At 35.9% G+C, this 12,927-nt stretch overlaps 1 protein-coding gene across 1 annotated transcript in view; it reads left to right on the top strand.

Moving 5' to 3' along the window:
- The window catches only part of LOC119407666 (phosphatidylinositol 4,5-bisphosphate 3-kinase catalytic subunit alpha isoform), a 16,375-nt gene extending 4,499 nt beyond the window's left edge, over positions 1 to 11,876 (top strand). The window contains exons 5-25 of the mRNA XM_037674485.1: positions 113 to 322; positions 595 to 689; positions 852 to 1,007; positions 1,201 to 1,446; positions 1,970 to 2,055; positions 2,554 to 2,659; positions 3,836 to 3,988; positions 4,091 to 4,225; positions 6,278 to 6,402; positions 6,507 to 6,588; positions 7,153 to 7,317; positions 7,864 to 7,967; positions 8,057 to 8,228; positions 8,474 to 8,580; positions 8,673 to 8,794; positions 9,292 to 9,370; positions 9,483 to 9,653; positions 9,910 to 10,027; positions 10,389 to 10,540; positions 11,464 to 11,626; positions 11,714 to 11,876. Of these exons, the coding sequence (XP_037530413.1) occupies positions 113 to 322; positions 595 to 689; positions 852 to 1,007; positions 1,201 to 1,446; positions 1,970 to 2,055; positions 2,554 to 2,659; positions 3,836 to 3,988; positions 4,091 to 4,225; positions 6,278 to 6,402; positions 6,507 to 6,588; positions 7,153 to 7,317; positions 7,864 to 7,967; positions 8,057 to 8,228; positions 8,474 to 8,580; positions 8,673 to 8,794; positions 9,292 to 9,370; positions 9,483 to 9,653; positions 9,910 to 10,027; positions 10,389 to 10,540; positions 11,464 to 11,626; positions 11,714 to 11,821 (2,855 nt within the window). The 3' untranslated portion in view covers positions 11,822 to 11,876. The remainder of the gene's footprint in view (positions 1 to 112; positions 323 to 594; positions 690 to 851; positions 1,008 to 1,200; positions 1,447 to 1,969; positions 2,056 to 2,553; positions 2,660 to 3,835; positions 3,989 to 4,090; positions 4,226 to 6,277; positions 6,403 to 6,506; positions 6,589 to 7,152; positions 7,318 to 7,863; positions 7,968 to 8,056; positions 8,229 to 8,473; positions 8,581 to 8,672; positions 8,795 to 9,291; positions 9,371 to 9,482; positions 9,654 to 9,909; positions 10,028 to 10,388; positions 10,541 to 11,463; positions 11,627 to 11,713) is intronic.
- Positions 11,877 to 12,927: the final 1,051 nt, after the last annotated feature.

Genomic DNA, 12,927 nt, shown 5'->3' with positions numbered 1-12,927 from the left:
ATAAAACTAAAAAAAACTAAAACTAATAGTGGTATAAGACAGTTTTTACTGGAGCAAATGCAAAAGACATAAAAATAACTGGATCTTTGGGATCTTCTTTATGCTTTGACAGGTTTTGCGATAGGGATGCCTGTGTGTGAGTTTGACCTTGTGAAGGATACTGAGGTTCAGGACTTCAGGAGAAACATCCTAAATGTTTGTAAAGACTCTGTGGAGCTGAGAGATGCCAGTGGTCCTCACAGCAGAGCTTTGTATGTTTACCCACCTAATGTAGAATCAACACAGGAACTTCCCAAACACATCTATAGCAAACTTGACAAAGGTACACATTATTTTCTGCAATGCTTTTTACATTTTGCTTTATTCTAAGAATAAGTGATGTTCAAAGAAACCATTTGAGTGGGTCCAGCATGAAGTTCTTGTATTAAATCAATAGACAAAGAAGCACTGTACTGTATTCCATATGGAATAATGCTATGAAATAATGAATGCTACTATTTTTGTTCTCCTTTAGGGAAAAAAAATGTTTTCTTGACTCTTTTTCTAAAACCCAAGTTTTCTATGTCTGTTTTATTTACCGATATATTTTTTTAGGTCAGATTATTGTTGTAATATGGGTGATTGTTTCCCCAAACAATGACAAACAAAAGTATACACTGAAGATCAACCATGATTGCGTGCCTGAACAGGTGGGGTGAATAAATCACTTATTAAAGTTTTTTTTAATTTTTTATCCATCTTAATTTGGACATTTAATAATTAAATACTAAAATGTATCTGTGTACAATAACAAAGAATACAAGCCTTTTTACATTTCGGTACAGTTGTAATGTATGTATCATGCCTTTAAGGTAATTGCAGAGGCCATCCGAAAGAAGACGCGCAGTATGCTGCTGTCCCCAGAGCAACTAAAGATGTGTGTTCAGGAATATCAAGGGAAATACATCCTTAAAGTTTGTGGCTGTGATGAATATCTCCTTGAAAAGCATCCCATTAGCCAGTATAAGGTAAGAGACTGCTCACTGATTTACGCTAAAATGAACTGTTCATACTTTTTATCTGTATTGTTTCGTCACTGTTTTATTATGTATGAGCAGCTGCTGGAAACTGACTTCACATAATTGGTTACAGGTCAGACGCAATGTAATTCAAGCAGATTTTTTAAAAACGTATTGTTGTTCTCTTTGTGTTTTTTCCTAGTATATTCGTAGTTGCATCATGCTGAACAGGATGCCTAACCTGATGCTCATGGCTAAGGACAGCCTTTACACCCAGTTGCCTACAGATAACTTTGTCATGCCGTCATACTCTCGACGGATCTCCACGGCGACGTCCTATATGAATGGAGAGGCAGCTTCCAAGTCGCTGTGGACCATCAATGGAACCCTACGAATACGAATCCTCTGTGCCACCTATGTTAACGTGAATATACGAGATATAGATAAGGTAAGAGTGCCCAGTGAATACACAAATCGTAGTCTGTTCATCTATAATATTAAACAACACTTTTTGATTACAATTAATAATTTCCACCATCCATTTTTTACTTATATGAATGATAGAAGAACCAAAAACTGATCAAATACAAGAAGTTACTTTTAGTATAAATAAAGATTTGTTTTTGGAGCCATATCAGTTGGCTGTTTTTTCAGTTGTGCACATTATCCTATCATCCTGCTTCTTCACATCCTGTTGAAACAAACAGTCATTGTTGGGGTCTTTGTGAACAGCTAATTCAAAGCGAAGCAGTTCTATTACTTTATGCTGGTTTGTTGTCTGGAAACAATCTGACAAAACTACCAAACTGCCTACAATTTAGAGAGTCCTAAACTTTTACTGGGACCTCTTACGGGATATGAATCTTGTAATTCTAAGATATCTGCTAGTGTGTAAAAAGATCAATAATTTTGAAGAATAATATGTTAGTCTTGATTAAAACTTATTTTGTTTTGTATTTATGTACTTGTAGATATATGTGAGGACAGGAATTTACCATGGAGGTGAACAAATGTGTGACAACGTCAACACACAAAGAGTACCCTGCTCTAATCCCAGGTAACTAATTGCCCTGTAGAGGGACGGGGAGTAGACAGAAAACGTGGTTTCTTTAAACGTTACATTTTTAAAATTAAAGTTAAAGTTAAATAATAAAAACTGGAATGAATGAGAGTCACCTGAAATAGTTTTTATGGTGTCTGTACATTGTTTAAGGCAGTGGTTCCCAACACTGGTCCTTGAGGAACACCATCCTGCATTGTTTAGTTGCTTCTCCACTCCAGCACACCTGATTTGAATGAATGGGTGATTAACAGGCTTCTGCAGAACTTGAGGAAATAAATCACTGAGTCAAGTGTGTTAAAGCAGAGAAACAACTAAAATATGCAGGATGGTGTTCCGCAAGGACCAGAGTTGGGAACCACTGGTTTAAATACCTGATTAACCCAGCTGAACACTAAGTGTACAGAGAATTGCTTTTAAAAACTTTTTCAGCTCCTGCTCATTTTCTTGTATGTGGGCTTGTCTAATAAAGTATCTCCGTTGTTCTTTCTGTAGGTGGAATGAGTGGCTCACCTATGACATGTACATCCCTGACATCCCCCGAGCTGCCAGACTTTGCCTCTCCATCTGCTCAGTCAAGGGCAGAAAGGGAGCAAAAGAAGTAAGAAAGAAAACAGTCTCATCAAATCAATATGTGTAATAAATGGAGACATTTGTGAAAATTGAAATATTTGTTTTGTACACACCATTTGGGCCTAAATACACATTTAAAAAGTGAAGGTAAATACAGACCGCACAATAGTTGTTACCATCTAAAGATATGGGGTTACAAGCATTGTCTCAAGAATAGCACACTAACCCACCCAGGACATGTATGCGTATACGTGTCTTTTGTGTATGGTGGTGTGCGAGTATGAAAGTGATCTACTTTGTGTGTCAGTCTGAGTACATGTGTCCGTGATAAATGGAAGCTGTGGTGTCATCTTTGGCTCTGTTTAATTACTAATCAGCCAGGGCACTGTGGTAGCGGGAAACGTCAGCTGAAGACAGAACCAGTAGGAGGAAGTTTTAACATTCATGTTTAGATGCACATTTTTTTACCCCTGTGCAAACCACATGGACATGCTTTTTAAAATGAATTAGAATATATCAAACTTCTTAAAAAAAGAAAGCTAAAATAAATGCAAATAAAGTAAACTAAATCAATTAATATTGTGAAAAATATCGTACTCGGTTAGTGTTTTGGTATTTTTTTATGTTTTAGCAGCATTCGTTCAAAATTTGGAAGAGGTGTCGTCTGTATATTTGTGTATGTGAATGTGTGTGGAGTGTCTCGGTGAATGCCAGACATGGATATTGTAACAGACACCTAGGGCGAGTCCTGTCTCCTGCACCGTGAAGCAAGGTTTGATGTCAGTTTAGCGGATGCTCTTTCATGCCCTGTCTGAATTAAAGATAAACAGTTTAATGCATCGGTCCTTTGTTCCAGCACTTACTATAAATAGGTGCATTTTGACTGGCTGGCTGTACGTAATTCAGTCTGATGCTTTTTGTCGCCTGGGTACATCACTAACCTTTTGTTAAAAAGACTTTGGCAAGTGATATGTTATTGGTAGGTTTGATTAACATGATCATAAAATTGTATCATGAATTCACATTACTTTTAAGATTTGGCTACACTTTTTAAGGTCAGTTATTGCAGCTGCGTCATCCTAGTTATGCACTGAGCAACATTTTATCTGTGACATTCGGAAACCATGAAAATGTTTTTTGCATTCTTTCCTATTAAAACGCTGAGATTTGTATTTACCTTCACAGTTTGTGTTTTGTTTCCCAGGAACACTGCCCTCTAGCTTGGGGTAACATCAATCTGTTTGATTACACTCACACTCTGGTGGCCAACAAGATGGCTCTGAATCTCTGGCCCGTCCCTCATGGTCTTGAAGACCTCCTCAACCCTATAGGAGTCACTGGTTCCAATCCCAATAAGGTTTTAATATTTCTGATCTTATCAAAAGTAAAAACAAAAAACTTAAGCGTCATAAAAAAGCTTGAAAGTGTTTTTGTGAGCATGTATTTAATGTTTGTTTAGGAAACACCGTGTCTTGAGCTGGAGTTTGACCACTTTAGCAGTCCTGTCAAATATCCAGATATGAACGCAGTAGAAGATCATGCAAACTGGACCATCTCCAGGGAACTGGGGTTTAACTACAACCTCTCAGGACAGGTGGGACATTTGTAGGTTGCAATCTGTATGCGTTTGTGACAAGGCAACTAACAAACTGTGCAGCCACTTTTTGCGCACCAAAATGTTTTAAACTTAAAATTTTTGTGTGCACGTCTTGCAGAACTAGGTCATGCATGTTCTTTTGTTGCCCACCTCCGCCCACACAATACCTTTCTTGACCTACTTTGCAACCACCTTGTCCGTATCCCTACATTTATATTTTGATCTACTGAAGTACACTTTTGAAATGAAGATAAGCATTTTGAATCATATTTTTTAAATCACTATTATTGATAAATTTATTGATCATTATGGTGGTTAAACCTAAGTAGACTGGACTGTAGCCTCAGATGTTCTGTCAAATGGAGAGCTCCTGCGGTCTAGAAGCTTTGCACCGAGTATTTACGTAGGATTTGTTTTATAAAGACTTCAGTGCACTCTTTTTTTTTTTTTTTTCAAGTGTAAACAATGCATAGTGTTACATTACAAATATTTACAAGTTTTCAGAAAGTAACAAGAATAAACAGGTGGCATTTTACAAAAAATATCACTAGTGCTCTCGAATTACTGAAACTACTACACTGGTAAAAATTTGAGACTCACACCAATAATTATTTTAAGCGACATTTGTCACACTAATTTTTTTAAACACATTCAAAAATTAAGAAACAAAACTGCAACTCTGCATTTCACACAAGAAAGTTGTGAACCCTCACAATTAGGTCAAGAGATTTGGGAGACTTTGTCATAAATGCCATTCACCAACTGTTGCAGCCCTGTGAAATATTAGGTTTTGGAGGCATTTGTGGCTTGATGAATTTTGCATGGTGTACTGTGCATTACTGAATATATAGTGTGTAAAAGTACAATCTGATAAATTAACTGTGTTAGGCTAGAAGGTGCCATCACTCTCTGCAGTGTGATTACGGCACTCCTTACACTTGATACACAAACGGACACCATAAATAGCACATCGTCTCATCTCACACTTTAGGCAACCTCATAGGGAAAGCAAATACATTTATTTATTATAATTCTATGTGATGTGCAGCATGATGACAGTAATATCCACTGTGTTGTGCAAGACGTCTACTTTCATGTTAGTAATTTTTGATTCTCTGGCATGTTGTACAAATGTTTAAAACTGGATATGTATTTACAAATCTCATTTTTACTTATAGTAACTTTGCATTTAATAGTACAGAAAATACTAAGGCTATTGCCTATATCAAGGTATTTTTTAAATGTTGTGAAGATTTCCTTTGATTTTGTTGTGTTGAGGGCTACTGTAAACAGTTGCAGTCGGGAATCCATGAAAACTGACTTACTCTTTTTACAGACAGTTAAATTTGTGAAGACGTTGATAAAAGGATGTTGCTCATAAATTGATGAAATGTTTCAACGAGTTATTAATAATTACTCATACTTATTTTAATGATTTCTGTGAATACTTGAATCTTGGCTCAGCTGTGCCAGTTTCAGTTACCCTCTTCAGGTATTAATGATGGTGAAGCTCTGTCTTATCAGATTTCTAAATGATGTGTTGCATGAGAACCATGACTTCTGTTGTATTAATGGGATGTGATGTGAAAGGATGTGAAAAGTGTTGGATAATGTGCTGAGCATTTCATGTTGTGTGTTGAATGTGAGGAGGAACCATCTTGCAGCGTGTGACAGTAATGTGGATTTAACCTTGCTAAAATTGAATTATTTTACTTGTCTCAAACATAGATTCAATCTGGATTAACAATTTTCATACAGACCATGAGCTTGTTTTTGCTCTTTGGTGTTAGTGGAATGGAGTTATTGGAGCTTTTTTCATATAACACATTTGTGTTTAACTTAGAAGTATTAAACAATTATTTTTTAGTTGTATTGCTTGTTGTGTCTAACCTTATCTATATGACTGGCATGAAGTTGTGCTTTCATTTGTTTTATTTGTTTATGTTGACAGTTTTACCTCCAGCTTAATAATGACAGCAAGTGTTCTGTTTAATGGTGGTAATATAACACTGAAGTGTTTCAGAATGTTTGACTTCTGTTGGGTTTTAGAGCAATCGCGTGGCCAGAGATCATGCCCTCACGGAGAGTGACACTGAGCAGCTGAGACAGCTGAGTAACCGGGACCCTCTGTCGGAAATCACTGAGCAGGAAAAAGATTTTCTCTGGAGACACAGGTATGGCCACTACAGTAATTAACCACAGGATCCACAACTTGATTGATCATGGATCTATAAAGTAAAACCAATTCTATAAGAATTACTTTTTCTTCCTCTTGTAGACACTACTGCATGAACATCCCCGAAATTCTTCCCAAGATTCTTCTTGCAGTAAAATGGAACTCCAGAGATGAAGTAGCACAGGTAACATCATTTTATACACGTTTATTGTTTTAAAGATTTATCGTCCATAACATTTACTGAACACATTTTAAACTGATTGCTCACCTCGTTTACAGAACAGTTTCTAAAATGCAACAAACCTTAAATTCTAATTATGCCAGTTTGGTTTAATTTAATTAATTTATAATCTGTGATGTAGTGGATTTTTTTTTATATCCTCTGCTTATTTCTTGTTAAAGTGTTGTCATCAAATTCTGATTCAGTTATATTTTATAAATTCAATGAAATGCCAATAAAAATTGAAAAATGCATTTTGTTTGTATATCTGTTTTAAATAAAGGTATAATTTGTTGAATTACATTCTGCGTTTTAGAAAACTTTCCACTATTCATTCCTTGTTATTTTACACTTATGTCAGCTTCAAAAAGAAGTCTTGTTAAATGTGCAAATTTGTCTTTTTTAACTTTATAGTTTTGAAAACATTTTATAGTATGGTGTTTTTTAATTGTGTTGTGTAAAATGTATGTGCATAGAAGCAGTAAATTTTTTGAAGCAGATTAATTCATAATTATTTTTGTCTGCCAGATGTATTGCCTGTTGAAGGAATGGCCTTCTATCCGTCCAGAGCAGGCCATGGAGCTGTTGGATTGTAATTATCCAGACCCTATGGTCAGGCACTTTGCTGTCCGCTGCCTTGAAAAATACTTGACTGATGATAAACTGTCTCAGTACCTCATCCAGCTTGTACAGGTTGGTGTTAGTCAAATATAGGGTAAAGTAAAATCTAAATTTTACTGTTGTTTCAATAAAGTGCACTGGCTTTTCATGTCAATTTCACATTTTCTTTATTTGTGGTGGTCTCTCAAACCCTCCTTGGTTGACCTCGTTCAAAGTTACCTGCTACATGAACAAGTGCTTCTATTATTTTGGTCCCTGAATCAATCTCCCTTTCAGAAAAAGCACACCAGACAGAGCAGACAGCTTGCAGCACAACCATCTGGATCTTTACTGTTATCCACACCTTAACAATGAATAATTGGACAACAGTTGAAACTTTAGAAGGAATGTGGTTTGCGGACATGGAAACCATGTAGCCAGTCTTACTCACTGTTACCAGTGATGCGTTTCTTTGTTTTTACGCTGAAGCAGAAGCCAAAGCAGGGCCTTTCTAAGAAATGTGGATGTCCTACGTTCCTATGTTTTTCACACAAAATGTGGCTTCTTTTTCTTTTAATCACAAGAGCGAAGTGTTCTTGTTTATTAAATGACTGTCCCCTTTGTGCATCTTTCTTGTAGGTATTAAAATATGAGCAGTATCTCGACAATCCGCTGGCTCGTTTTCTCCTCAAAAAAGCTCTGACCAATCAAAGGATAGGACATTTTTTCTTCTGGCATCTAAAGTGAGTCACTCCCTTATGCTTTGCAACACATGATTTTGCCTTTATTGGCATCTAGCTCTGCACTACACTTCACTTTGTGTCATTCACAGGTCAGAAATGCACAATAAAACTGTGAGCCAGAGGTTTGGGCTCCTTTTGGAAGCTTACTGCAGAGCTTGTGGCATGTACCTCAAACACCTGAGCAGGCAGGTAGAGGCCATGGAGAAGCTCATCAACCTCACTGACATCCTCAAACAGGAAAAAAAGGATGAAACGCAAAAAGTAAGTTGGCAGCACAAGTTATTTTCATGTCCATATTAAGTACAGTGTAACTATGTGAGACAAACTGTTTTAATTTGTCATTTTTAATAGTTTAAAAGTGCACAGTTGATGCCTGAGGAGCTTGTGCTTTAAAATAGTTTTTTTGATTTATTTGATAATTTCCTTAACATTTTTTACATCTTATAACTTCAGTCACACTCACAATGTGTCATGTTTACAATTGTAATTTTATCTGTCTTGTAAAGGTCCAGATGCGGTTTCTTGTGGAACAAATGAAGAGACCAGATTACATGGATGCTCTGCAGAACTTCACATCTCCTCTCAACCCTGCACATCAACTGGGAAATCTGAGGTCAGTAACTTTAACAGAACGAGCTGTTGTGTATTAGTTTGTAAGATTTTATTTATTTATTTACTTACCTATTTAATTTTATTTGTGCTCAGGTTAGATGAATGCCGAATCATGTCATCAGCAAAGAGGCCGTTGTGGCTTAACTGGGAGAATCCTGACATCATGTCTGAATTACTTTTTCAAAACAATGAGATCATCTTCAAAAATGGAGATGGTAAGATTTCACCACACAGACACAAACACACACCCTAAACCCTGTTTCAATCTCTTCTAGAAGTTGGTATGTACACCAAATCAAAAGCTGCATACATTTACTTTGATTACATTTTTATACAACCTACTGCATCTGTTCTAGTATATGATACATTATGAGGTATAATTAAAATGTAAATAAAATATACAAGCATAGGAGAATGTTTATCAATAAACAGCAGTTTTTATAATTGTGTGACACCACATCTTAAGTTTACAATAGACAAAAATTAACGCTTTTACAAATATTATATATTTTACAATTTTGAGGAACCTTTAATATTTTTGTTCTGACGAACCGTGTTGCTTATTCCATACAGTATTCATAATTGCTGACACAAATTGATTTGGTCCTGTAAAACATTACGGCAAAAGCAGTTATCTTTTACAATTACAGGAACTTGTTTTTTAATTTTTTTTATCTTGGTGCATAAATAACAATCATTTTGTGTATTTTAGATTTGCGCCAGGATATGTTGACATTGCAGATCATTAAAATCATGGAGAACATTTGGCAGAATCAGGGACTGGACCTACGGTAGAACCTTCACTTTGATTTGTGTGTGTGTGTGTGTATCCATCTGATTCTTTAGGCCCTAATCTTTATTGCACTACTCTGGATTAAGAAAGTATTCTTTGTGTTTTTGCAGAATGTTGCCCTATGGCTGTCTGTCACTGGGAGACTGTGTAGGTCTTATAGAGGTAGTTCGAAACTCCCACACCATCATGCAGATTCAGTGTAAAGGAGGTCTGAAAGGAGCCCTGCAGTTCAACTCAAATACTCTGCATCAGTGGCTCAAGGACAAGAACAAGGGAGAGATGTGAGTTCCTTTCTGGTGAAAAAAGCAAAAATTGTATATTTTTGTCAATTATAGGTACCGTATGTGAGATTGTATGGATACTTTAGGGGAAAATAATTTAGGGGAAATTTTCAAGCTAAAGTTTTTTGTTACTTTGCTTACATTCTTTTGTTAAACTAACATTTATACAATTCTAATTTAGTTTTCAAATCCAGAATTAGCTGTATCAATTCTTACTGTCCGAACATCTTTTTGTGTATTTTTTGTGTCTGTGCAGGTATGACATGGCTGTGGATCTGTTCACAAGGTCCTGTGCTGGCTACTGTGTAGCTACATTTATCCTGGGGATAGGAGACAGGCACAACAGCAACATTATGGTCAAAGATGACGGGCAGGTACACGTAACACAGCTCAAGGAATTAATTAAACTGTAAAATGTTTAAGTTTTACATAAAACCATCATAGATTAAATAAATTTACTGTGGATTTATACATTATCTGTTTGAATACATTTGTGATTTACAGGATCAGTGTTTAGACATTAATTCTTAAGACCTTCATGTGATGTTAAAAAATGGTCAGAAATGTTTCAGTATATGTTGATTTATTTGAACATACTTATTTATATTACGTAATAACAGTTTTATTATTCATTTTTTAGGTGTCACTTCTATAAATACAATTTTATTCATAATCTGATCTTTGAATTTAAGCTGACATCCTCTTTTTTTTCTATTCTGCTTTGCCTTTTGTCAGTTGTTTCATATAGATTTTGGACATTTCCTGGATCATAAGAAAAAGAAATTTGGCTACAAGAGAGAACGGGTACCCTTTGTACTGACACAAGACTTCCTCATCGTGATCAGCAAGGGATCCCAGGAGTGCGCAAAGACCAAAGAGTTTGAAAGGTGCTTCAGCGTTTTAATACTACCGGTACTTTTCTCTCTCTCCTCACTTAAGCCCTTTTCTTACTTTATGTAGAAAATGATAAAGTGGGTAACTGGCATATTAAAATGCCCTGATGCATGCTCAATAATCCAGTTAGATAAATCTAATAATAAGAATCCGTCCAGAGAGCTTGACTCAACCTTGTTAGAGTACCACATCAAAACTTTGTTACTGTGGACCTTTCTGAAGTCTGACTAATGGATTTTCATTAGAAATAATTATTTGGGTGATGTTGCATAAATTATTTAGTTTTTAAAAAATTGTTTCTTAGTATCGTAGTGCCTTGACAAGTCAAAGTGAATATAAAAATTTACCGCACAGTTCGAGATGTGATTTTTGTGATTAAAAATACTCACTGCTGCACATTGCTGTCTAAGAACCAGTGTCCATTTTATTTTATTTTTTTGCTGCGTCATTAAAAAAGAAATTACCAATCACTTAAACTAAATTTATTTCCTTTCTTGCTGTTACCAAGTACTTGTTATAATAAATGTTTTATTTAATTGCAACTACCGTAGATAAAATGATTAAGTGATGATTTAAATAAATAAATTGTAGGAAGTTTCAGCGTGACAACGTAGTGGTCCAGTTGTGCCTAATGCATGTATCAGTTTTTGAATGAAAACAAACTTACCACTGCTAAAACCTACATAGGTCTGTGAAACACTGATTAATGTATGGCAATTTTATTGTCAAATGTCGAAATAGTTTTTATAGTTCTTAACGTTTGCTCAGATGCCACCAGACTAGAAATTAAATGGATGAACTCCCAGTTGAAGGAATATTTTCCTGTTTGTTTAAAATTGTTGTCTGACCTGCAGTGCTTTTACTTTTCAAATCGTAAAGCGATTTTGTGTAAACTACATTCACCTTCGTTCTCCAGGTTCCAGGAGATGTGTTACAAAGCTTACCTGGCCATTCGTCAACATGCCAACCTTTTCATTAACTTGTTCTCCATGATGCTCGGCTCTGGCATGCCTGAGCTACAATCATTTGATGACATCGCTTACATCCGAAAAACGCTGGCTCTAGAGAAGAGTGAACAGGTGAGTAGTATTTTTTTGTTTTGTTTTTTTAATCTATGCAAATGTTTAAAAATATTCCATCTTTTTTTTATTTCTGGTGCGATGCAGGAGGCATTGGACTATTTTATGAAACAGATGAACGATGCTCACCATGGAGGATGGACCACCAAGATGGACTGGATTTTCCACACAATTCGGCAACACGCGCTAAACTAATGCCTCAAACTCAAACAGAATTGTTTGGTTCCAACATGGAGACTTACTATACTCAGTCAGAAGAAACAAGGAATTGTATTTCCTCCACAGCAAATACACACACTCACTACCTATAGAAGTTTTCACCTCGTCAATTTGAAGCACTTTTTCCTTTTTGGAACGTGGTTCCTGATTTTTTACATTTCCTGTGGCCTATTTGTTGTTATTGTCTACCTTCCTACAAGATCCTGACAATGCCTTTACACTAGCCACCTCTTGTGTTGGAGTCTAAATTAGAGCAATTTCTTCCTGATCCTTTGAAAAAGGATGAAACCTGGATGATGCTTTTTTTTCCAGCCTACTTTTTATTCTTGTACTTACAACTTGAACAACCAAGTAACAGCCAGTCCCTTACTTTGCTGCTCCTGAAACAAAAACAATGCTCAGAGAAGCCTCATCTGCCAAGGTTGCTACAAAGTACATTTAATTTGCAGTTCAGTCATTTATGTGCTGCATATTTGCTCAATATCATGTCTGAGAAGATGAAGGGAACAAGGAACAGTCTTAAGTTATTTTACGTAACACACCTGTCACTCTGATTTGGTTTGTGTGCTCTTATGACGTCTTCCATCGTCTGTGTGAAGACGACCTTCACAGAAGATTTGGCCTCAACTTTTTCTTTTTGTAAAGGCTGAAAACCTGCAGAGATGTGTTTTGAGCAGTTCTTCTGTCTCCCATAGCCTCACCAAATCAGCACCTTCGGAAACACTGGTGGTGTTAGACTCCGCATTAATTTCTGGACGATGATGCCTCTTATCAAAACTGCACTTAAAAATATTAGAGAATTATACAGATTTATTATGACTTTTTACATTTATGTACTTTTTTTTGTCTGAACGAAAACAAAAAATTATATTCAACAACTATCGTTTATGTAAATATGTTTGTATTTTTGTGTTTATGTGAACATGTAAGACTTTTTTTTTTAGTTTTGTGTTTGTTTTTACAGCTTCTTCTGACAACCATGAGTGAAACTGCTGACCCCCTGTGTTCTGATGAGAGTTGAACTCTTGCTGCTGTTGCCTTTGTTTTTGCTTGTCACTTTATAGGTAAGCGTTTTATTTAGC

The sequence above is a fragment of the Nematolebias whitei genome, chromosome 3, assembly GCF_014905685.2.
Source record: "Nematolebias whitei isolate Nwh7 chromosome 3, NemWhi1, whole genome shotgun sequence".
Lineage (NCBI taxonomy): Eukaryota > Metazoa > Chordata > Actinopteri > Cyprinodontiformes > Rivulidae > Nematolebias > Nematolebias whitei.
The sequence above is the reverse complement of the archived record's forward strand: the minus strand, read 5'-3'. Positions and strand labels throughout refer to the sequence as shown.